We start from the raw sequence: 26740 nt of genomic DNA, 5'->3' as shown, positions 1-26740 counted from the left end.
TTGCTCCCAGGCAGATAACTTAAGGACAATGATGAACAAACTCCACTCTTTCCTAATCATAAAATGTAATATCTTACTCTTTCTAGCAAACGCACATCTCATCTGAGATTAGTCCAATGGCTGAATCATCACCATCTCCCCAACAAAGACCGGATGCTGACAGAGATGAAAAGAGTGCTGATCTGTCACTCCACACTTCTTACTGAAATAAAAAGCTCAAGTATTAGAATTAATTAAAACAAGCATCGTGAGAGGCAATGAAATACGTTCTTCACTTTATGTGTTACGATAGGCTATGTAGAATCATAGTTGTGTGTAAGCATACGTACCTGTATAAAGATTATGCCTACACATGCTTACAAATTACTGCAGCAACCCGTACGTGCCAATGGAGCCACATGACTACTGCATTATGTATTTCCCCGTTTACAAATTAATTACAGCAATTACATCTCTTTTCAGCTGACTGCAACCCATGCAGAAAAGGCAGACTAGTGGTCCGGAGGCCTGGCCCGGCATGCCATACTGTGAAGGCACCGGGACTTAATCACCCTCGCGGTCAAGCTCCGACACGGGAACATTTCGGAGCTCCCGCGACCCGGCTGACTGGGAACAAGCGGTGAAGGGCGGTTTCTGCTCTTCTCGTGGATAAATGACAACTCTCGTCGGACGCCTACAGGAGCACGGGCGCAGCCTGTTTACGTTTAGGGAGCGTCTCACACTTTATTACCGCTAACACGCATCGCGCACCCGGGAGCGAGCGGCGCGGCCCGGCTCAGGCGGAGGCCTGTGCCCACCCGCGACCCAACAGGCGACAGCGTCCCCCCCGGCCCGGCCCGGCCCGGCGCGGGGCCCCGCGCCGCCGCCCCTCCGCTCGCCCTCGTACAGCCGGCCTGGGCTGCAATCCCGGCGCCACCGCAGCCCTTGCGCGGCGGCAGCGGCCACAGGCGCGGGGCGGTTTGAGGCCCGCCGGCTGCCGTAAGCCGGAGGTGCCGCCGCCCGCTTCCCCGCGGGGCGGGGGGACGGCTCCGCGCGCCATGGAGCCCCTTCTGCCCGTCGCCCTCCTCCTCCTCCTCCCCCTACTGCTCGTCCCCTTGGCGCTCCTGGCGAGGAGGCGCCGCGGCCGGCGGTCGCCTCCCCTCCGGCTCCTGGTGGTGGCCGGCTCGGGTGAGTAGGGGTTGCCGCCGGCGGGAGCCCGCGGCGGGCTTCAGGAACTACGGCTCCCGGCGCGCAGCGCGGCGGCTGGCGGGGCGGGCCGGGAGCTGTAGTCGCGGTGGCGGCCGGGGGAGTAGCGGGCTGAGGGCAGGCCCCTCCGCCGGCGGCCGTCTGTCAGAAGCCGCTGCCGGGCCGCCCGCCCCGGCGCTTCCCGGAGCCCACCCGGCTCGGCTCGGCTCGGGCGCCCTCGAGGCCTCCGCCCGTATTCAGGGGTTTTAGGCCTTGATTTGAGTAACTCTTAAGCTTCATCTTTATTTGGGGCATTTTTGTCCGTATTTATGTCTGACAGCGTGGTTTCTGAACCTTTCCTTCAGACGGCACATGCGTTTCACCAAAGTCGTTAACGAATATATTGACCAAACTTAATGCAGGACAGGCCTGCGCAGCTGTTTGATCTTCTGACAGAAAATTATTGATGGTGATGCAGGGCAAGGCCTTCCAGAGATCGGTACACCCCTTACATATGCAACATTTCATAATAATTTTACTAAACCACGTTTCAGTGATTTACTTACAAGAGTCTCATGCGAGTCGGTCCGAGGCACCCCACATTAAGGGAACGGAACACACACAAGCTACTCCTTGTTACCTCCCCAAAGTTGCAGGGCAATTAATTTGCCCCAGAAAATTAGACTACCTTGAATATTTGCAGTTGACAAATCCAGGCAAGCTTTGATTTCATCACCTCAGTACCCCTGTAGTTTTTTGCGCACTGACTAATTGAGTAATAATTTAAGGGTCTTTCTGCAATCTGAGTTTGACTGGCAGTTTTATAATTTTTCAGGTCCTCCTCACTTCCACCAGGGCTGGAAATGTGCTTGTTTTCCTTCGGTCCTTTGAAATCTAGTTTGTACATATTTAAAAAATACATTCATTGTATGTAGGCTTACCAGGTGAAATAATAAGTCAGTTAAGATTGATACAATGTTCGAGCCTATTCTTTGAGACTTTTTCAAAGTAGGAATCTCCTGCTCTTCAGTGAATACTGAGATGATTGCATTAAAATTTGTGAAAGCTTCAACAAACCGTCGCTCACAAAATCCCTTCAAATGTATTTGAAAAATACTCCATAAAATTCTGTGGAAAGGTATCAGACTCCCATGTCTAGTGCAGCAGCATAGCACTCGCTGCTTGTCAGCTGTTTGCCAGCTGAGAGTGCTTGACTTGTGTACCAAAGGCCTCTTGGTGGTAAGGAGGCTAATGACACTGGACAGCAGAAGGTAGTAGGAATACATTTAGTTTATTTAGGTCTGCAATTTCCAGCAGAGTAAGAAGACGTTCAGGAAATGCACATGCATGTACTTAGGGGTGCAGTTTGATGTTAAGCCGATACAGCCCAACAGATAAAAGGTGAGCTGGCTCCACTTTACCTACTCACAGAATCTTCCCTCTCCCCTCTTCCACCGTTACAGGAACTCTTGTAACAATGCTTCAGGAAACTCAACTGACAAAAAAAAAAACCCAACCCTGCTTCCAAATAACACAATAAGTACACCCTCCCCTTCTCTCCAGTTTAGTGCCAATTTAGCTACCCAAACAAAGTGACCTTGCAGTTACAAGGTTATCAACACCCGTTCAAGGGCAGTGGTTAAAGCACTTGGCTGGAGCTGGGCTGTTTCTTCTGCCAGCAGTCAGCTTGTACACTGGCGTAGCTGCAGAGTGAAACTGCTGCCTGCTTGATTTCAGTATTATGAACTGGAATAGTGCAGCCCTGCTCTTGCAGGTCGTAGGAGTTAATACTGGGGTAGAGGCAGTGGGAGTTACACTACCATGGTGCAGCTCTGAGCCAGATCCCATCCAGCTTCCTTTTGAACATTGCACCATGAGTATGGACTCAGTATAACTCTTTACTCAGTTGTTTTTGCATGGTGTACAGGATATTAAAGACAAATGTTGTACTTCTTTGTGATCCTGGTTCAATCCTGTTTAATTGAAAAGCTTCCATCGATATAGCTTCAGTGGGGACTGAATTGTCTTCATGTTACTTAAACAGTCTCAACCATCCTTTAATTGAATCCTCTACTCTCAGAAGAGTGTCACTGATAATAGCAGTACTAATAAGTTTTAGAAGGAGAAGTGACTGGTAGAGCTGAAGAAATTGGAAGATACAAATTTTTTCATATACTGACTGCAGTTTATTTTGTTTTTTACAGGTGGGCACACAACAGAAATTCTGAGGTTACTTAGCTGTTTGTCAGAGTCATACTCTCCTAGACATTATATTTTTGCAGACTCAGATAAGATGAGTGAAGCTAAAATACGTTCTTTTGAACAAAAAAGGGCTGAAACATTCTCCAATTCCCAGGTAACTTGTTAAATATACTCTTGTAAGGTAAAATGATCTTAACATGACATTCTAATTCAAGGCAATTTGGAAGTGATTCTTTAAAAGGATATTTTTGAGATCAGCAGGTGCTTTTGATTTTTCTAGGTATTGATAATCATTTGCACCAGAGTTCAGCTAAAGGTGCCGTTCTGTACATACTGGTTTTTACATTTCTAAAAGTGAACTAAATAAACACTTTTGATTAATGCTGTACTAGAGAGACACTGAAAATGCAAAGTAAACCTACCTAAAAATAGCAAATGCCATTCTTGCTACCAGTTTTCACTTACTTTCTCTTAAAATGGTCTTTACCTCCTGTTAACATATTAATCCATTTAAAGCAAAATAGTTGTGAAAGTGACTGTCCAAAGAATGCTGTTTCTTGCTCAAGAAAAGCATGCTGAAAATAAATCTCTTTTAATGTTGTAAACCAGCTAGCTATAGAACTGTTATTTGTAGATATAAAAATATTGGAGCAGAAATATGGTGGGGTTTTTTCTTTTATTTTTCAGTTTAGCATTTCCCTCAGTGACGTAATGTATTTTTATACAAGAAAATATATCTAAAAAATGTTTTATCTAAGAAAACTTTAATTATATTATTTTTGTGTGTTTCTAGACTGTTTTGGTTGAATTTTAAAACTAAGCATTAGTTACACGTTTAAAAAGTATGCAATACCTCTTAATGTCAGATAGTTTTCTGATTGATGACCTGAGCAAATGCTGAACTCCTAAAAATCATTAAAAGATCATGAAGATATCTTGTTTATCCAGATGTTTGCTTGCTTTGAGCTAGTTTGCTGTACAATTAACAGACAGCAGTATGACTCTGGTGACTCAAAGCGTGATCTGATGTCCAGTGAAATTAGTAGAAAGATTATGTTTTTATTTAGAAATTGGAATAAATACAGTGGAAATTAGTGTTCTGACTACAAAAATCAGCAGTAGAACAAAAAGCAAGTAGCAGAACATGCAGTAAATGATTTACATGGTATTGATTTCAGATGCTGCACTTCTGATACTTCTATTGTCTTCAGCAGCGCTACTGGCACAAAAGATTGTAGGACAGTACCAGTGATTTTCAGAATAAACCCTTTTAATGTAAAGCAACTACTGCTATCGTGAGCAACAGGCTCACTTATGAATGACATTTTTAAGTTTGCTTACCCCACTTCCACCTTAGAAGACAAAGGTTCTTTGCCTACCACAAGATGCTGAATCAAGTGAGAATGACTTAGTTTAAAACTGAGCATGACAGTCTCTTCTCTCATTGTGCACCAATGATGAAAGTTTAGTAAAGTGACCAGAGGTGTTTTCTGTTCAGAGAGATCTTGTTTGGTAGTTAGTCATTCACATAGTCATACTCAGTTATCTGAAAAATATCCAACCCTAAATTACTAAATTTCTTAAAAATATATATTTTGAGTATTAAAAGGTTATTCAGATGTCCACTAGTTCACTTAGTTTTGCTAAGCAGCTTCCCTTTCATACCCTCTCCAACTGCTAACAGATCATATAATTATATTTTCCTTTAACACTGAAAGCCAAGGGAACATTTTTGATTGCATCTGAGTTTGCTGTCTGGATAACAGATGCTTATTTTCTTTTGGCCATTCTTTTTCCACTGAGCAAAAATATTTAGAGTGAAAATGGAAGATAAATTTTGGAAATTACAGGTCACATGCCTATAACATGTATTTGCTAACTTTCAGAGTGAGTTTTCAAGTGGTATGTGTTTTGGCCCTGGGGATGATGGTGATCATCAAGCATTTGAAAATCATGTGATAGTAGCTTTTTTCAGCTTTGAACAAATGAAAGAGAAAAGTCTGAATGCTTCAAAACAAGGTCACTCCCTTCCTCATCTTCTCAAGGAAGTAAATTTTTCTAGAATTAAGGACTAGACAGAAGACAGGTTACAATAATGGCCTAAGAGAAAAACAGTGTATTCATTTAACAAATTACGATGTAAAAAACCAAAAATATTTCTCTTTTCCATCTGTGGTCTCATCCGATTCTAAAAGCTACAGTATTCAGTGAGAAAGAAAGGAAGCCAGAATAAGCATCTTGCTTACACGAAGTGAAACGCTGCACCTCTACTCATTAAGTCTCTTGAAAAAAAAAATCAGAAATGCCTCTCTGGTCCTGCTATCATTTGCCTCTGTTCTGTTGCCCCCTACCTATAACCATAACTACTCTACGTGGATGTCCCCAGAGCTGTAACTCAGGGAACCTTCTGCGCTCAGCATAGAGAAACTGCTTCAGCTCCTGCTAACCTACTGTAGCACCAGAAAGACAGCTTACATTTGTTGACTGAAGAACATGAATTCTTCACTGGATCTTATACCCCTATTTATTGCGTCTGAGATGAGCAACCAGATTAACTAACCTTCATGTAATGCTCATCTGACTGCATGTTCTTATCCATTTTATGTTTCATGAGAGAGATCATGCTAAGAAATCTTGTTGCTCAGCATGAAAAAGAACTATGTAAACCCAGTTTCTTTGCAAGCATTGCAGTATATTCAGTTGAGCATATTATAATAATTCACAGCAGTGGCATACTTGCAAAACAATATTAACTAGGTAAGGACTACATCACTGGTTTTGAAATTGCAGCACCTCGTCAACCCTTATAAACTTGCCAGTTTGGAACATTTGTTTTCAAATAACAAAAAGGTTTCTGACTCCATTAAAGATGTAAGGGGAAATATGACACAATATGACACTGTAGAAGATAGGTGAGCAGTTTGTCTGTTTCTGGTATCAGACATACTATGCAGTTTTCCAATAAAAGATGCAGGAGTCATCAGATGTCTGGAATACTAAATGTACTCCAGCAGGTGAGAGGCTGAGATTGCAGAAGCATCTGGCAGTGGCTTTTAAATAAACAAACAAACACCAAAAAATCCAGTTTTGTTTCTTTATATATTTAAGAGTTGATTGATATGTGGGCTGAAGTCCTAACATGACATAGACACTGATGTACAAAGTTTCAAGCATGTTTTTTGAAGAGTATAGATAAAATCAGCTTGATCTTTACTTGAATTCTACTAGTACATTTCTACTTTGATACTCTTTGGGGCCTCTGCCAAGTTTTGCTGAAAATGTTTTTTTATGATGAAGAAAATCACATACAGGTTTTTTTTTCCAATACCATTTAACGCCATTCTTACAGTGAAGGGAGCATCTGAATAGTTCTGCTGAAACCTGATCTGTCTAAAACTACCTTATCATACACATAATTCTTGCAGGACTGAATACTATGCAAGGGTCTAAACTCCACTTACGGCATCTGTTTTTATCACCTGAAGTCTTCCAAAGCTTTAAGAAACAGAGAGGCAGTGATAACCAGAATCCTGTTGAATGGAGAGCAGGGGGCATGTTTATTTTTCCATATTCTGTTATCAGACTAATGCAATCAGAGTTTCAACACCTGCAAATAAAACAACCAGTTTGTAACATCTGTTAATGCCTTCCAGTATCACAGCAATTAAAGAACCTTATCACAATGATGGTTTCAGTCAAGAAAATTAACTTCACATTCTGCATTTATAACTCTTGGTTGTTTTGTTATTCTTTGCACCTTATATATTAAAAAGAGCCCCAGTTATTGCTATTCAAGACGTGATTTGTAGTTTGTATTTACTGTACAGCTATTAGCAACCTCATCTTTCCTGGGCACAAATCATCAGGACTAGGCTATGACAATTAGCAAGTGTATTTGAAGCGCAATTTTCAGTATTTATATATTTTATATTTAGAGTCTCTCACTCCCATTATGAGTTCTTCCAGAGTGGTAATGATCTGGTGTCCCATATGAAGTGAGACAGTGACCATTGTCCAGATCTAAACAATATATCAATGTCAATGAACAGTGCACTGCAGCCATTATATTTGTCTTTTGTTAAAACAGACAAAAATTTCATTGGCATCAGGACTGCCTTCTGATGTAACGATAGTTCTTAGGTGTAGTTCCTCTGTGTCAAGGTAAAAGCCATCTGCGAAGACTACAGGAAGCTTAACTACTGTTATCTGCTTGCAGCATTCCAAGACAAAAAGAAAACATCTGTGTTTTATTAATTTGATACCTTTTACACACAATGAATAATCTCTACTTTTTCCTAGGGAAAGAATGAAGAAAAGTATTTCTTAAACTTGTTTTTTATTTAATGATAAGATGTTCTTTCCTGTTTCTTTATGCAAATATTTTGCATTTTGAAAATGCATCTTGATATCTTTTGAATACTCATTGAGCACTCATTTAAACGACAGTGATATTTGCTGTTACATTTTTAGTATTATGCACCAGACATTAAGAGATAAAAGTTGTTATATTTTTTGCCGTGTAAATCCACGAAGAATTTATACAGGCAAGAGGCAGAGAGTCACCGTGTTTGGATTGTATCTGGTCAGACCTAGGCTTGTGTCTCGGTGACCACGAGGTGGGGCACTACGTTAACATACTGCGGGTGAAGCTGCTCTAGCTGAGTTGTTTATTAAGTTAGGAATGTTTTAAAGTAACATGAGAAGAGATTAAAAAATAGATATATAGTTCTAGTATTTCATTTTACTTTATTGCCAGGAGCACTAAGCACAACACTGAATGCGACATCTCAGAAAAGGTTTCATACCCAAACATTTCCAAACTAGATGGAAAAAAAAAAAAAAAGTTGGCACAGACAGACCTAATAACTATAAAAGGAGCAACAACATTCTTAGAAAAATAACAATTCAGCTTATTGTGCTCTCTTTCAGTTCACCCTTGATCGCATTCCCAGAAGCCGTGAGGTTAGACAATCTTGGACCTCCTCTGTGGTAACAACCCTGTACTCCATACTTTACTCCCTTCCTTTGACCTACAAACTGAAACCAGATTTGGTAGGTAAAGTAAATTTTAACTTATCGAGAATTTGCTAATCTGGGTCATAAAGCATTTGGAATATCAAGACATTGTAGACTGTGTCTCATACATATGGTTAGGTGTACAGTTCACAGGAAAAGTATTTTTGAATGTAAAATTAAAGCTGAAAGAGGTATAGCAGCAGTACACCAAAAAAGAGAGAACACATCGTACTGCTGGTGAATTAGAGTAGCAAATACCAGTTTCCCCTCTCAAAGTTTATGGGTAATGTCAGAGAGCGTGTCACCCTCTTGTTAATCCTGGTAGAGCTAGCACAAACAAGATTGCAGGTTCTTGATAGTATCTCTTCATGATTGCAACAGCATAAACTGCCTGAAAGCCTGGTTGTCCTGCTGGCTGGTCTTGCCCCTGAAACGGTAAGACCAGTCTGGAACAAGCAGGTTCAGACCAGCAGAAATATATACAGATTCAGTTCTTGTGCTTACATGGACTTTTCATCTACATGTATATTTATTTACTCTTTGACTGACATTCATTATCTCACCTAATGACGAAAAACATCACTGCTGTAATGGCAACTCCTCAGCACTTTAGTAACTTTTTCAAGCTGTTCACAAAACTGCGCTCTCATGCTAATTACAACATCTATTTAAAAATGTTCCACTATCAAGTCAGAAGCATTCAGGATTGTCAGATTATAGAATTAAAATAGAGATATCCAATCAATAAAGTTTTGTGTTAATTCAGGACTTGAAATGTAGTGCACTGGACTCCCAGGTTTAAGTCCTACAACTCTGTTTAACATCATTGTTGGCGACATGGACAGTGGGATTGAGCGCACCCTCAGCAAGTTCACTGACGGCACCAAGCTGTGTGGTGCGGTCGACACACTGGAGGGAAGGGATGTGCCATCCAGAGGGACCCAGACAGGCTGGAGAGATGAGCCTGGGCAAACCTCATGAAGTTCAACAACGCCAACTGCAAGGTCCTGCACATGGGTCAGGGCAATCCCACACACAAACACAGGCTGGGTAGTGAGTGGATTGAGAGCAGCCCTAAGGACAAGGACTTGGGGGTGCTGGTGGACAGAAAACTGACTGTGAGCCAGGAACGTGCACTCACAGTCCAGAAACCCAACTGCATCTCGGGCTGCATCAAGAGAAGTGTGTCCAGCAGGTTGAGGAAGGGCATTCTCCCCCTCTACTCCTCTCTCATGAGACCCCACCTGGAGTCCTGTGTCCAGCTCTGGGGCCCCCAACATAAGAAGGACATGGAGCTGCTTGAGCAGGTCCAGAGGAGGCCACGAAGATGATCAGGGGGCTGGAGCACCTCCCCTGTGAGGACAGGCTGAGAGAGTTGGGGGTGTTCAGCCTGGAGAAGAGAAGGTTCTGGGGAGACCTTATAGCGGCCTTCCAGTACTTAAAGGGGGCTACAGGAAAGGTGGGGAGGGGCTCTTTATCAGGGAGTGTAGCGATAGGGTAAGGGGTAATGGCTTTAAACTGAAAGAGGAGCGAAAGAAGGAAGAAATTCTCTACTGTGAGGGTGGTGAGACACTGGCACAGGTTGCCCAGAGAAGCTGTGGCTGCCCCCTCCCTGGCAGTGTTCAAGGCCAGGTTGGACGTGGCTTTGACCAACCTGGGCTGGTGGGAGGTGTCCCTGCCCATGGCAGGGGGGTTGGAACTAGGTGATCTTTAAGGTCCCTTCCAACCCAAACCATTCTACGATTCCATGATTCTTTAAGAGAAATTTTGGTTAAAGCTGTTTTTTTGCTAGAGTTTTTGTCATCTTAAGGAGTCAGTTATCCAAACTTGAATTTTTAAAACAACATTATTTTAGCAGAATTTTAAATTAATATTTTATAGGGTTTTAAATATTTTAATAACACGAGTAAAAACTTAGGCAGTTACAAGGTATTTTTCATAATGTAGTAGCAGCATATATATACCCACAGAGGATGTTTGTAAGCAGACTTTTTTAGCTCTCACCGTGAACTGTATGGCTAATTCTAAAGAGGCTTATATATATTTGTGATAATTTTAATATTTAGAGAAGCTGCTGTGTATATCTGATCTCACTGGCTTCAGTAGTACTGCTCTGTTCCTATCAGATCAAAAGCTACTTGCTGGAGTTTTCAGAGCAGTTTGTGTGCAGAACAAGAGAAGTAGCTTTTTGCAGTTCTTGTTCTTCAAGTCTGTTCTGAAAACTGGAGACAAGGTCAGGAGGGAGAAGGAGATGGCATACTATTCTTCTTACAGTGATTTTAATTTGTGGGGGAAATAGTAGAGGGATGCTTACATGAAAGAGACATCTTAGAGCAAACATGAATAACAGATGTTTAGGAATTGCTTTGCCATACCACTGGTTTACGTTAATGTATATACTTTTTAAAACTTATTATTGCAAAATAAATTGACAGGAAAATGTCACTGTGTAGCTTAATATATTACCAAAAGTGTCAGCAGGACACATCACAGGAGAAGAGCAGGAAGTTACAAGCCTAATTCCGTGGTTTCTCTGTTTACAAGAGGAATTTAAAGTGACAGTGGGATTTGCACACAGAATTATCAGAAACAGTGTTGGAGTCGATAAACTGTGATAAACTGTCAAAAGCCTAATGCTTCTGAAAAACACTTGTCGTTGTAAAATTAAGGATACATTTTTAGCAAGGCCCTTAAGCCCTGTGTAGCCTTTAAGGGAGCCACTGACTCAAAATACTATCCAAACTGTTCTTATCCTGATTAGAGAAGGGCTGGAGGGGAGGGAGTTCCCCAGTATTTTTTTGCAAGGTACCATCCTCAACCACAATAGCAGCTGGTACTGCCACTGGCAGAAGCATCACTGGCCCTATGCCAAATCTTACACCACTTGAAAGCTGCTTGCATACTACTACTTGTATGCCTATCTTAGTTTAAGATTTCTGTAAAATGTAATAGAGCGCTGTAAAGATTTTTAAACACTTACCAAAGAAGAGGGATTCAGGGATTAAAATGCCTCACATTGCCAGTGAAAATATTCTGTGCGGTATGTGAAGCAACTGGTAATATTTAATTGCCCTTGGAAGAAAATGTTTACGGTGAATTGCAACTCCACCTACTCTTGGCAAAATGTAACGCTTGGTAATTTAAAGGCATAGAAAGTGTGGGACAAACGCTGGCGTTTACAGGACTCATCTATAACTTTTGGCATGGAAAACAACAGCCAAGTTTAGAAGCAAGCACAGTATTACATCGTGCTGAGAGCTTCATATTTTTAAACAGTAGAGCTTATGGGTACTGTACATTTTCTGTACTGTACAACCTAGGCAACTGGTTCTGTGTAGCTGCAGGAAGGAAACACAACTTTGAGTTGCTTCTAAGTCATTTGTATGTATGAGTGATCCCCAAACGCTCACTTTTAGGCTCGTCAGAAATGTGTGCATGTTTGAAGGAATGACTGAAGTCAGCTCCAGACACCCAAGAGCTAGAGAAAAGCAGAAACGTTGCAGTCGCAGTTTTCAAGGAATGCAGGACAAGAGAAGTACTGCAAAGGCAGCCCGAAACTATTAGGTGCACAAAGGCAAGATTTGGAGCAGATAGGTTGAGGCTGGCATAATTAGCATGCCTGTGGAGCCAAAATAGCTGTAAAGGGGAAACAGCAAACCTAGCTGCACAGGATTTACTTTATATGTGCTTATTTACATGAGCACTGTGTCCCCTTTGTATCTCACACTCATCTTCTGGCAAAGCTTCTTAGTTTACTTTGCATGAGAAAGCACAGTTCTATCTAATCCTCCTTCAAGATAGTGAGTTCAGAAAGAACTGAACAACTTCCAAGAGACCTTTGCTGTCCTGCAGGACTTGACCCACACTTGAAATGGGCCCCCAGAGAGTTTAAGAAATGTAAGTTAGTTTAGTTGTTCAGTTTGAGATCATCTTCAAGAGGTCCTTTCTGAGTTATGAACATCTGTGCTCTGCAAAGTTAAATCCCTTTACAGATATTAAACCAAGTAACAAAATTAAGATGTCAGAAGTGATGATCGGCTTGTGTTCCTGCAGCCAAGAATTACAGAAATATAGGTGTCAGAGTGTTTTGTAGGCACATGTATGCTGGGCAGTTTTTACATGTCAACCTTAGATAGTCTTCCTATGCAGAGGCCTAAAATTCTAGGAAAGCAAGGCTTGTGACACCACACTCTGCCTACAGCTTTCTTCCCCCAGAAAAGGTTTTAAAGCCATTCATCAGTTGCAGCCAGATTTAATATGCAGTCATGGCCTCCAAGACTGCAAATTCCTACCATGAAAACAGGAAGCTGGTCAGAGAAGAGAGACTTTTATTGCCTTCATTGAGAGAAGGGCTGAAAAGAAACATAAAACCAGAATAAGATGTGAGAAGGTCTCCTATCTAAGAAAAGATGCAAATCCATCTTAGTTACAGAAAATTAGACAAGCTGCGTAGAGATTTTTCCTGAAGATAGATAAAGTTATTAAACCTTGCATAATTATTTACACCCAAGAGGCAATAAACTTATGTTACAACCTTCCTATAATAGGAAGTCAGTCAGTCAGTAAGTACAAGTTCAGAGGAAACCAGTCAGAACTATTGTCCTTGTCTCGGCCAATTTGCCAACTCTGAAACCAGGTCTTTAGGTGATCTAGGCCTTTAGCAGGGTCATGATTATTCCAGTCATTCTGGCATACCTGAAATTCAAACTGAAAACAAAGGACGTGCGTGCACCACACAGCAAGCAAGCTGTACGGAGATTGCATCCAGTCTTTGTTTTCAGCCATAGATGGGCTATGTAATTGGGTCAGTGATTTTCTCTCTTTAATGTAATTAAATTTCACCTAGAATTGTGCAGAAATGCTGCATAAAGCTCCATTCATTAGTAGATGATTGTGCATCCTGGATTCCTAGGACCAGACTTTTTTTGCTTTTCTTCTCAGCAGCTCCTACTGCCTCAGTCCTCTACAGAGCCTGAAATAAGCAGATATTTTCAGACCACTGCTATTTGGAAAAACCTGGGTTAAATCAGGCAAAGGCGGCAGTCCTTCCACATTAGGGCCTCCTTCCCGTGGGAAGCCTGTAGTAAGAAGTTTACATTTGCACAGCAAGTACAACAAGCTCTGCCATCTCCCTCCCCACCAGCTGTCTGTTGAACGAGTCTCTCCCATTTAAACTTTAGAAGCCTGAAACCTGCACAGCTGATTATGCTTCTAGCAGTCAACTGATTCTTTTATGACTGCACATCCCATCATATGTGCCTGGTCCCCCAGCTGGTTAAATTCACTACAACAAGCTTCTAGAGTTGTTATGGAAGTGTTCACAGAGTAAGCTATATGAAAGGAGATCTTTATTTCATTTAGCTAAGATTTTCCATTCTTTGTGCCCTGCCCAAAATGTCTTAAGTTCATAGCACTTTAACAGATTACTATGACAAATAATAAGTTATTGTCCCTTATATCATGGTTCTTATTAGAACTTTGTGGGAAGCTACAAAATCTGAGTGGTGGCATTTTTTCTCTGTTCACTTCATAACAACTGAACTTTGTATAATGCAGTATTAAGACTATCTGGTGCATTCTTTTGTACACTGACCCTTTCTCCACTATTTATAATTCTTTTGAATCAGATTGACAGTATGTCTGATGTACTGTTGTTCTTCTAGGATCAAAACAGTCAAAACAAGCAGGAGTAAGAACATCGGATTAAGACCTTCAGTGCTACAAATGGTGTAGTCTAAAAAAAACCCTAACAAAGTTAAACCATGCAGATTTGTGTTTAACTTCTCAGTGTTAATGAACGTATGAGTCTTATTCACCCCTCCTTTACCTTGTGCACTATGTACAGCTACCCTGCAGCCACAAGTGGAATTACCCTCTGCCAAGCATAGATAAATGTCTAAAGCTATTCAAATGAGTTAGTTTAAGTCAGGTTGTAGCTCTGCTCTTTCTGTGACTGCCAGTTAGACACGCCTATAGACACTACATTTCAGAGGGAGGATGGAAGTAACAGTAAAGATGAACTGAGATCTTAGCTTAGATTTAAGCAGTGTTTAAAGACTGATCAGTCTTAACTCATCAGCTGTCAGGTTCATTATGAACCTAATCAACACCCTTTCATGTATGTTATAAAGAATGGTTTCAAGTAAACAGTCTTGCTAAATCTGACCACTGAAGCATACCACTGGTAAGCAGATACAGATTGCTAACACCTCTACGTTTTGCACTGTGAAGACATTTCAGGCAGGTATTTGATGTGGATTCTTGCTATACCAGCTGCAGTGATTAGGCAGTAGCCTTAATGATTATATACATATAAAATATCAATTTTAGCTAACCTAAAATACCACTTTCAAGTTCCGGTTAAATGAATGCTTGATTAATGAAAAGCACATTGAGTTTTGCAATTAAAGGCTGATTTTAGGCCACTATTAGTAATATGTATGATTATATTTAATAGTCTTTGGATTTAGTTTCTCCTTTCCTTTTGAGTAGAAGCAGGCCACTGTAATAAGCAGTACTTTTTGATATCAGGAGATGAGATAAGCCCTTATTTTTAAATAGGCTCTAAAAAGTTAGATGGTATTTCTCGTGGTGATCTGACCAAGAGACTTTAGTCAGGTTCAGACTCAGCCAAGGTGGCACTTAAAACAACAGCTTGCTGAAAGATAGCTAGTAACTTCTGTTTGTAGCTACAAATGTAGTTCGGTAACTACCATTTCATTTACTTGGCAAAAGCGTTTTACTGAATTGTTTTATGACCAACTTTTTCATCCACACAAAGTCAAATTTCCTTTACTTCCTACTAATTTATCAGCAGCAATAAACCAGACCCACTCCATGGTAACGTAGATAGCGAGTTAGTTTATTCTTCAGCCTGCATCTGCATTGGTAATCTTGTTCCTTTTTTAACTAACCTTCTATCCATCTCTCACATTTTATCACAAGACCCACTGGTGCCACTATTTCTTGACACAAACTTCTGGCAGACGTCACAGTGTTTGGTTGGTCCCACTGACATTCTGGGTGTTAATTTAATGTTTTAGTAATCAGCACTAACATTCTCACAGACCTGAGCCTTAGTACCACTTCCACACCTGCCATTATTTCCAATTGATTGGTTCTATGTTTCTCATTTTACATTTGGCAGTTAGGCTGGGGAGTATGCTGAGCTCACATGTCCCCTTCTCCTTCTATATACACCTGCAGAATCATCATACACATGGATGGAAACTACCACTCCAAAGACCTTTTAACCCCAGTGACAGACCTGCCACCTTTCTCCTGAAATACAGGGGCAGTTAAGTAGGGTAGATACCTAAGGTTAGCTTCATTAAAAAAAAAAAAAAAAAAAAAAAAGCCAGGCCTCCATCCAAATCTAGATTCTCAAACTTTCCTCACTAAGATGTTGCCTAACCTGTGAAGCTCTTAATGACCCCAGTTATCTTTCTTTTCATCAGTGAAGCCCCTAGGCACACCCAGAAACAGACCCTAGCTGTTTAAGTCTTTACAGTGTCAAATAGCCATCTGCATAGCTAAGTCTTAAGCACTGCTGAGATCAGAAACTAGGAGCTTCCCTCACTGCTTTGCATGTGGATGCTGATCCAAATCACATCAGCTGGGCCCCTGAGGACACCAGCATGCTAACTCTGGGTTAGGCCACTAAATGCCTAAAAGGCAGAAGTGACAACACCTAGTGCCATTAGAATTAAATCCTGTTGTTAAATCTAGTTCCTAGTGGTTTTGTGGAAGCTCTACTTTTCTCCCATAGAAAAAGCCACTAGGTAGGATTTTTTTCTCTCTCTCCCCAAGTGCTTTTATAAAGTGAGAGCTGGGGAACCAAGGGAGTGGGTGATGCTTTCCAATATATTTCATTCTATGATGAAAATAATACTCAGAAAAAAAGTAGTGCACACTAGAAACCCAACTGCACAGTGTGCTAATGTAAGTCCTTGCTCGTCCACTTCTCTCTTCCCCATTCTGGCATTCACTGACCTTACTTATACTAGTTAGGTAATCTGCCTGTAGGACCACACATGTCTCTGCTTGTTTTGAGGAGCACCTCACCTGCTGTGTGTGCTGTATGATAATAACGATGGGAATCGTACCAACAAGGTGCACAGAAGTGGACTAGAAGGGTTTTCATGGCAATACTACAAGCTATAGCTGCTGGCCAGCCTGAACACAAGCTGTTGCTATAGAACACTATCACTATCTTTTTGCACCCCTGCAGGTACGTTCAGTCAGCAAATAAGGTATGAAGTTTTAACTGGTTTTATGTACAGGTTGTGGAGGGAAGTGAACTGGATAAGATCTTCATTCTTCAAAAAGAATAAGCCAGTAGGTAATGACCTTTAAGTTGTTCAAACAGAACCTGAAATTCTTCTTTCTCCCCACCAATAGCAATAATAAGGAATTGTGGGGAAAGGTTCCTGCTTTTCTTTTTTAAACCTAAAAAATGGTTTTACAATTATAAGCTAGTTTTCCTCAAGGTTCAAAACATGCTAAAGAGCTAGACTAGCAAAAGCTTTAACAACAACATTCCTTCCCACAGGCTTAAGTATTTGAGCTAAGGAGAATGTTTCTCTCTTAAATCATCAGATTTCTCTTGTTTTCTGATTACCAAATAGGTTTATATTCCCTAGAAGAGATCTTGTTTCTACCGTAACTGCAGTATCTCTGTGTAGATGAACAATGTATCTCTTGAAACCTTTTAGAGTTAAGCATTTATGAAAAAAAGTAACAATTTTTCTCCGTTTGCCAGCCAGGCTTAAGTTGATGCCAGGTTCCTAGCAGAGATTGATTCTTAATGAATATGACCTGCCATGTCTGAACATGCTAAAAAAATAATTATATTCAAAAGAAAATAGCATGTAGGTTTTATCTGATTCTCAGAGTATGCTACTGAATCAATATGCATGCTAATAAAAGCAATACTCGCCGTACCTGGAGATCTTCACTGCGAAAGATATACAGGAATTTTGATGCATCCTCTGTGGGGAGTAAATTATTGTTTTCCTGGTGTTAAAGTAGAAAATATTGATGTGAGAGAAAAGTGAGTGCTGTGCCTCAAATCCTGTGGTGAGTCAACACCAGAGCTATGAGTACAACCCAGGTTTCTTGACTCTCCAGACTTGCATCTTCAGATTTGAGGTATTTGTTCACTGGTGCTTTTATTAATCTAATTTTACAGTTAGAGCATCTTCAATATTAAGAGAGCAGGTTCCACAACTGCCAGGCTGTAAAGCTTGCAGTTGTTTTTTCCCACAGACCTGGGGACTGTTCAGGATACACTGAGCAGCCAGCAGGACCAGGTCCTTGGAAATCACAGGGCAGTAAATGGGAACAGCTGAGACTGGGAAGCCAGATTACAGCTGCCTTTGTAGGTAGCTCTCAGTACTTCTATAGGTGAAGGAAAAAAATGTTCAGCTGGATACTTCACCTTAACAGGTCATTGGTGTGAAGTTTTCAAAATAGTAAAATAATACTAAAGCCAAGCAAGGGCAGAAGAGCTCATGGGATGCTGTAATTTACATAGCAGAATACAAATGAATTCATTCTCTCTTCGTGTGCCACAGAAACAAACCACCTCCCCCCAGCAAAACAAAAAACCACACAAAAACATTTGTTATTCCACCCTGAAATCATAAAAGGCAATGAAGTCCTGAAATGTCAAAACCCCTGTTCCTACCTGATGAATGCAGAAGTCCAAAACTAGCCCTGACAAAAATGAGTATGTTAAAATTTTTTTCATTTTTTTTCAGTTTTCCTTTTGATGTTCAAGGACCTCTGCTCAGCTTTTACAAACAGTGACTGTTCAGTTTCCCTGTCACTGGAATAATTCTCTGCTCCATTTCCCTTGTTTCTGAAAGATCCTTCAGGTTATTCTGTGGTCAGATTTGTAGCAAAGGATGCTTTCTTTCTGTCAAGACAGTGTCTTCTGCCCCCTGTTAGTTTTCTGTATTCATATGTCATCAACTTGTGTTTAGTTACTTGTGCTACCTTTGTGAAAGGTTTATTGTTTTTGACTGCCATTGTTTCTAGAATTTCTTAAAGCTGATCTTTGTAAAGTTTCCATGTATTGTAACTTGCTATGGCACTTTTTTGTTGTTGTTGTTATGTAAGTCCAGCTACCAACAACACAACATTTGGCCATCTGTCATCAACTAAGAACATGCAATGAAAATAAAAATATAACACATAGATTACAATCCCTTTAATTTACGTTCTTCATTTGGAACATTACCATGATGATCTTTGAAGACTCATTCCAAAGCCAGAATTCACTTTGCCTAGCAAGGTGGAAACTTGTCAAACTTAGTCCAAATCAAGGAACTTTCTGCTGAAAACACCTTTGGCTGAGGAGTTTTGTCAGGTCTGTTGATGGTCAGAGCTGAGTGAGATTGGGTTATGCTCCTTCTTTTCCTTCATAGAGGAATTAAAGGATTTGTTTGGGGTTTTTTTGTTTTTAAATGAAGACTTATTTGCAAACAGGCAAGCTTTTTTCTCAAGTCCCTTCTATATGAATATAGCAGTACGGTCATGTTCTAAAACTCCTTTTTCTTCTGTACTAACTTCTTCTCAATTGTAATTCAGACTGGTTTCCCACTTCCTCTCTTCCATGCTTTCTTCTTTTTTTATCCCCTTTCCCTTTCCTTTCCTTCCTTAAAATATCAGGAATAGCTATTGAAATTTCCTTGGCTTTTCTGACAGACCTCAGAGATATCTCTGGGCTTTTATGTCTTAACAGGCTGAACAGTTACTTTTTGTTCCAAAATATTAAATAGCCATTGAAATTAAGTATTTATTAACAAAAGGTGAGTTTTAGCAGTCCAGCAAAAACACAAACAAAATAAAATTATTAATAAATTACTGCTTTTAGGCCCACACTTGTTTCTGAGAAGCAGAAAATACCTAATTGGTTTTTTCCTATATTGTTAAAAAAGTAGGTCTGTTTATTTGCATAAATATACAAATATCATGCAATTAACCCAACTTGAGTCATTTTTATATCACTTCACTTGCCTTTGCCTCTTTTAGTAGTTCTCTGTCACCACCATCTAGTCCCTTATGCTTACAGTTCTTTAGCACTGTGGGAAAGGGAGCATTACCAGGACTAAGGTGGCCTGAGCTCTGTCCTAGACATACTCCAGGAGGTAACTTCATAGCTGGCAAGCAGCAGTCTTCGGTTCATATGTTCACACCACCCTGCAGCAGCAATCAGCATTCCCACATCACAAGCCTGCCCAACCACAGAAAGCTGGGTGGTTTTTCTGCTGTTGTCCAGGTGGCAAAGGCCAGTATCTGTGTAAGTCATTAAAGAGAACAGCAGGTGTTGACAGCTTCTTATGCAAAGCAAATCTCACATTAGTTTTCCACTTTCTACTAAGTTTAGGGGGTCTTATGTTGTCCTCCCTTTCACTGTTGTAGTTTAGAAACATAAGCAGTACTCAAATACTTGTTCATTAAAGATATACAGCAAATGTATATTTACATATTTATGAGAAAACCTGCAAGTTTTCTACATTACTAATTTTTGCTTTAACCAGTGGCCTGACATTTAATCCCAGTGAAGCTGTGAGCTATGCTTTCAGTGTTTTAGCTGATAAATGTCACTCTGCTACAGTGCTGCATTCACCCACTCTAAAGCAGCTTTTATCAGCAGTGGTGCCATTTGCCAGTGTTCCCAGTGTGCCAGACTGCTGGCTTAGCTTTTCTTTCAACAGCTGTAGAAAATAACTGGAACAGAAAGGCAAGAGCTATTCAATTTTTTTATGAAAGTGTTTAATATGAAATCAGATTTATAGAGCGAGTTGCTCAGTATAAATGTTGTATTCCGATCCTTTACTTTTAAACCACCATTAATATGCAGATTGATTAGTTTATTGTACTGTTTAAAAGTCTGGTTACATTGAATTGGTAGAGGAATTTAGCATGTAGGATTTAGTTTATAGGCCTAGCTGTGAAGCCAGGCAGCCAGTGAGCCAATTTAAGACTTAGCTGGACATTTCTTTGCATTAGAGGCAAACGTAAATGGTGTAGAGACCTGCAGCACTGCCTTCTGGAACACTCCCTTACAACTTGTTGGCAGCAAAGTTGGATAGCCCAGTGACCAAGAGAGTCCTCGGGCAGTTGCAGCTCAAGAGGTCACAAAGGTGACACAAAAACTTTCTTTGGCCCCTTCTTTCCCCCCTTCTGCTGCCTCACCAAGGAAAGCTGAACCAAATAAACCAGAGATCTTTGGAGACATATCTCATGCAACACAAATATTCTACAGGCAGCCTTGTAGCTAAAGTAAATAGATATTGGTAAACACTTACCCTGAATAGCTGGTTGACCTTGCAGAGGCCCTGGTCCCTTCTTGCCCAATAGATGCCTGCTCCGTCTCCACAGTATACTAATGATTGCCACTGGATTCTCTGAGAGATGCATGTATTCTGCTGGAGGAGAAAAAACAAAGTCTTGGTCTTTTCAAGGTGGAAGACATCAATCATTCTACAAAATCTACTTTTGAACAGTGTTTTGAAATTCACTAGTAGGACAGCTCATGTCCTCTTACATGTTTAAGGAAGGCTGTAGATGATTCAGTTCCTTTCCACCATCAGCAGGTTTGTATATTGGCAGGAGCTGGACAGCAGCATTTCTATCTTATAGATTCTACAATGGTTCCTCTTTATAATGTGCATACTTGTTTTCTCAGAAGTTCCCCCTGTACCCCATGATGAATGTATAATGTTGGATTCCAAGCAGAAGGAACACTGGTCTCCCTTCCTGCTGATGGTGTAAGAGGGAGTAAGTAAGACTGGTCAGACCAGATTTTTGGACGGGAATTGCCACTCCAATACGTGAACAACTGCATCAGTTCTAGGTACAACATGCCTCTAGACACACATTGAAGGCTAAGTGAAGGTTAATTTTTAATGATCAGAAAGACTGATTAATAGTTCTGACTTAGAGATCACGACCCCAAAGTCAGATAGGCATCTATTTGTCTGTTGGCTTCAGCAGGTTTATACCAGAGTCTCTTTCAGGGGACAATTCCTAAACCCAAACATTTTAGAACAAGAACATCTATAGTCAGAGTATTTTATGGGCATTTTGCATCAGAGATCCTATTGAGCCACATCTACTTTGTCTTGTTTGAACTGGTGTGTGTGGAAGGGGAAGGAGCAGAGGACATGAGTTTATGATCAGATCATGTTTCTTAGAGATGCCTAGTCCATAGTTTTCCTGATCCTTTTTCCCGCATGCAAGTACTTTTGCATGAATCAAGGGACCTCTGAGAAGCAGCTTACAAGTTATAAAGTCAGCAGAAGATATAAATTGAGTGTATCATATCAAAACCAGTATTCTATTATGATTTTAATTTTGATTATTGCTTTTCTGTTTTGCACCTCAGCAAAGTCGTAACAGCAACTCAGTGTGGCCTTTAGAGCTACATACAGATTCACAAATAGTCCCATTTACTATTATTTCATTACGTGATTTTTTGTAAGTACACTTAGTTTGGCATTCATTCGAGCACATACCTTTGTGTATACAGCTAGACACAAGAATAAAAAAGACCAAAAAGGCTGGAGCTGCTAGCCAAGTTTAATAAAGGGGGGGGGGGGGGGGGGGGGCTGAAGTATATGGCACAGTGGCTTGATAAAGACCATGACTGTAATAATTCAGCTTTTTATAAAACCTGTTCTACAATTCTCAACTTCTGGGCTGCAGAGAATGTTAGGATGTCTACCTGACCTAAACCATATCTGCGAACAATCCAAGTTGTTTCCTATTTTTTCAAGTCAGATTGTGGAAAGTTTCACCGATGTGAAACTCTCTCCTTGCTTTAGACAACTGGGTTGAGCTTTCATAGTAGGTGGAAGCTAAGAGTGCAGAGCCAGTACAAGAGTCCAAAAGGAAGACAGATGGAAGGGCACCTGGAAATAGGGATGCAGAGGGAGATGAATACCAAAGAAAAACAGGGAAGAGAGGGTGGGTGGGTGACATTTCAGAGGGCTGGGTAGAGTACAGAGAAACATTGAAATGAAAAACACTGGGGAAAAGGCAGGGGAGAGGACTGTATTGCAGCAGAAAAAGGTCTTGGGGAGCAATGAAGATGAGACAATATTTGTACTCCAGGTAACTCTGCTAAAGGAAAGAGAAAGTGGCGTTTCTGTTTAGCAGGTGTGCATTTTTATCTGTTCACTTAAAGCTGAATTTTGAATCTGAAATGAGTAGTCAGACTGAATATTCAACTCACAAAAAAAAATAGTAAATAACTTTTTTGGACTGTTTTGGTGCTTCTTAAGCACTTGTCTGAAACAGACCAGATTCTGCAGCACCAACCTTGGTGGGTTTTGCCTGCAAACACAGGAGAACAATCCAAGTTTCCAATGCCTATGTTTACACTACTGTAACAAATGTTATTACAATTAGGGACACCTAAACATGCTTTAATTTAGGTATCAATAGACATGTACCAGTAGCACAGTTAACATCAGGGTAAATTAATCAGACTTGTCAAGAAATAGGGCAAAATACATGCTTTAGTTCGTAGGTATGGAAAAGTCTCTGAAATGCTAAAATACAGCGTGTGTGGTTGGTTGATGTCCTTGTTTGCCAAGGCAAATGTATAAAAAAACAGATCGTCATTCTCAGCAGATTGTAGAGTAGGTTTTAAAATCCCAGCATGGATTTACTTGAAATTAGGTTCAGCAGAAGGTTTGAAATCATAGTATACTACTCTGATTTCAAAAATGTAGTATGTAAAGTTGCTGAGTTCAGCTTCTTTGCTTCTTAGCTGTATAAGCACTAATATAAAAGAACTCCACTGTTGCAATTTTCTTATACAAGTATATGTGACTGTTGATGCCCCACAATTTCAAGATTAAAACAGTATACAGCATGTTGCTTGTAAGGGACTTCCATAAAATGTCATCAAGTCTTCAATGAATAAATAGTCCAATTAAGATCAACAATAAAATCAGAGTAATTTTGTATACAGTATTACATTCTGTTGATTCTAATCAGAAAACACTGCATTACAGTCATCATATTCCCAAGCTAGACTTCTGGGGCCATCTTAAAGGCAAAGGAAAGTATAGGTGAGAGAGTTTTGTGACTCAGTAACACCAAACCTGCTGCTTTTAACTGAGGCAAGGTGCTGTTAGCATGTTTATCAATGGAATCTTGCCATGAAGCAGGGAAGGAAACATTCTGAAATGATTGCTACAGCCCTGAAACAGAAACTCTGATTATTTTTTTCCTCCACTAGTATAATCTTTCACAAGCTGGTGAACTTGGAACAAAAAAATGTGAGTTTATAGGATATAGAGCCATGATTTTATAAAAGAACTCTTTATTTCCACATAACCTCCAGCTGTGCAGAAAAGTGCTGATTGCATGGCAGTGGTTAAATTTAGTAAGAAATTCCTTGCCTGAAATAAATTTTGATACCCAAGTAGAATGCCTAGTACACCCTGGTTTAAACCTACTTTTAAGCAATCAGTTTTTCAATTTACCAATGTCTAAGATTAAAAGACCACTTTCTTCCACTGTTAACATTTAGAAGTGAATTTGAGATTGTCTGCTACAGGACATGACATGTATTTACTAAAACACCTTCCTTCTGTATGCTTGTTTCTATGTACTAGTGTTTATTAAAAGGAAAAAAAATATCTAGTGATGCATATCAGCTGGTAGATTCTGATGAAGGTCCTAATTCATCAGCACATTTTTCCTGAACTCTTAAGTATTTTGCTGACTTAAGCCAAAGTTCAAGAGGTTTATAACTGGATCCCAGGTTTAGTAATCCTAATAAAACTTCTTTGGCCTTATTATGCCTTAATCTGTGCACAAATCTCATGACTGATACAACACAAAGCTGTGACTGAGACTGGAAGCTGTTTTAATTGTATATCCATAAGTCAAGGAATTGTACTTCCTTCACAGAAATTAACTGTGTCATTTCAGAGCTCTTCTCCTCCTTGACATGTAAAGAAAGATGACCTTTTCTGGCAGCTACTTTGAAATAACGTCGTTTGTTTGCCCCATTCTCCCCCCCCCCCCCTTTTTTTTTTTCATATTCACTTGCCTAATCTGTTTTTTAAATTACCTTTGGAAATAATTATTTTTGTAAATGTAATGTTACATAAATATACACCACTTAATTCTTTACTGTATGAAATAACTCACATTTTACTTTAATAAACTGTTTCATTTCTTTTAGATACTGTGCAATGGACCGGGAACATGTGTTCCTGTCTGTATATCTGCTCTTCTTCTTGGGCTTCTAGGAATAAAGAGAGTAATCATTGTGTATGTAGAGAGCATCTGCCGTGTGGAAACTTTATCCCTGTCTGGGAAGATTCTTTACTACTTTTCAGATTATTTCATCGTTCAGTGGCCTGATCTAAAGGAAAAATATCCCAAGTCAGTATATCTTGGTCGAATAGTGTAACAACAGAAGACAAACCTTACCTAAAATAAACTCTGCAAGCTTCTCACTGAAGAAATGAATTCATGTAATGATTTATTTTCAAGGATTCCTGTTAAGAAATTAGGCTGGTACTGAAAAAGGAGACAATAATAAAGCTATCTCTATATTTAAGTACATTTTTATGTAGTTGTATTTATTGCCATCATGTAGGTCTGTTCACTAATTCTCCATAATGGCCTTAAGTCTATGCTGTCTCTGTTTTCATCTAGTTTTCCTGCTATGTGAATGGCAATTTTTGTCTACAAATAAATATGGGAATTTGTATGAATGTAACGTTTCCTGTAAGGAAACTTTGTGTAGTTTTCTAAATTGTAAGAAACAAAGTCTTGTTCTAGCACAACAGACTTTATTTCCTGTATGCTAGCAGTGAAGTCCCTTGTGAATCCTCAGAGTATAAAGGAAACAGTTATATTAAGTTGGCTTCATGACAGTTTGTACTCTACACTCTTCCAAAACCCCCAGAGCATTAAACCAGCATCATTTTTCTCTGGGCTTGTCAAAGCTGTCCTTATAATCTGTAGTGTACCTTTTGAAAACTGCTGCTCACTTCTTAAGATAAATAAAAAGGTGACAAGTGTCATGCTACAGGCACAGTACTTAAGATTTAAGAAGTACTTTCTTCAAAGCTTACGTGCAAAAATCCTTAGCAGGTTTACATGACAGAGCAAACTGTCACTTGGGAAAATTGAACTGATTCAAGCTCTAAAATATAGAAAAGGGAAAAAAAAAAAAAGTGTTACTATCAGTAATAGGGGAAGGAACAGAGTTTCCCCTCTCTTTTCCTGATACAGTGAATTTGACTTTCAGTATATCCTGTTTTCTCATTTTAAGCACCTTACTTTCAGCAGTACAATACACACTCAAGATTTTGCCATGGAAAATAGTATTCTGTACATTGGAACAACTTTTAAAAGGTATTTTGTTGGAGCTAAGTATGTGAAAGTCACTTTAGCATTTCACATTCATCTGGCAAAACATCATTCTCCATGCTGTTCCACCTATAAAGCAATATAAACACATCTGTCATCTCTACACACACAGAGCTATGTGTCTGGCTACAGAAACATATACAAAGACGAAAGCTCAAAGAAAAGTAGAAACACCCTACAGACTGCACAGCCTGACTCTGGTGAGGCAAATAGCAGCTCCTTGCTCTGCCACAGGATGAGACTCACTCTCTGAAGCCTTTTCCTCAGTGTCGGATCTCAAAATATTGCAGCAGCTATTCTGGTAGGGAATGGGGGAGTGGAATTCAGCTGAATCAAAACAGAGGTTCCTGCTGTTAGGAAACAAGAGTCTAGAGAAACAGTCTGCTTTAAGCAGAAAATCATTAGAAATCAGAAAACATGCAGAAAACTACTGTCATGGCATTGTGAGGCCCTGTGGGGAAGCCAGCCGTTATAACCTGTCCAACAGGCTTAATAATCCTCAGCATAAGTAGAGGCCTTTGATGTGGTCACATGCGAGTTCAGAGCTGAGAGTTTTTGTGAGTTTTAACCTAGATTATGTCTGACATTAAAGAGCAGTTAATAGGCTAAGACTATGTGGGAAGGACTCTGTGCAGTACATACTCAGGTCCTTGAAAATGACCTGGTTCAAGTAAATCTGATGCATGCAAGGGTTTTTTTTCCCTGAACTGGAGTGAGGACTACCTTATCAGGACTTTCTGCACAGTTGCAGATAGTTTGGTAAACTGGAGATACATTGGACTTTATTATGGCTAATGGTAGTTTATTTTAGATTAGCCCTCTCTGCACTGAATCTTGCTTTGAATCCTGCTTTATGTTTTTCAAGGGAACTAGAGTAGAGGGCAATGAGGATGGAAGCAGCCTCTTCCCCTGCTCCTGGAAAGGGGCAACAGCACAGGATCAACAC

General features: G+C 40.1%; 1 protein-coding gene across 1 annotated transcript; it reads left to right on the top strand.

The window, feature by feature from the left end:
- Positions 1–648: 648 nt before the first annotated feature.
- On the top strand, positions 649–25343 carry ALG14 (ALG14 UDP-N-acetylglucosaminyltransferase subunit). Its single transcript, XM_074908207.1, has 4 exons — positions 649–1167; positions 3369–3520; positions 8296–8418; positions 24596–25343. The coding sequence occupies exons 1-4, from the start codon at positions 1038–1040 to the stop codon at positions 24824–24826; spliced, it is 636 nt and encodes a 211-aa protein (XP_074764308.1). The 5' UTR covers positions 649–1037; the 3' UTR covers positions 24827–25343.
- Positions 25344–26740: the final 1397 nt, after the last annotated feature.

Source organism: Athene noctua, chromosome 5 (genome assembly GCF_965140245.1).
Source record: "Athene noctua chromosome 5, bAthNoc1.hap1.1, whole genome shotgun sequence".
Lineage (NCBI taxonomy): Eukaryota > Metazoa > Chordata > Aves > Strigiformes > Strigidae > Athene > Athene noctua.
The sequence above is the reverse complement of the archived record's forward strand: the minus strand, read 5'-3'. Positions and strand labels throughout refer to the sequence as shown.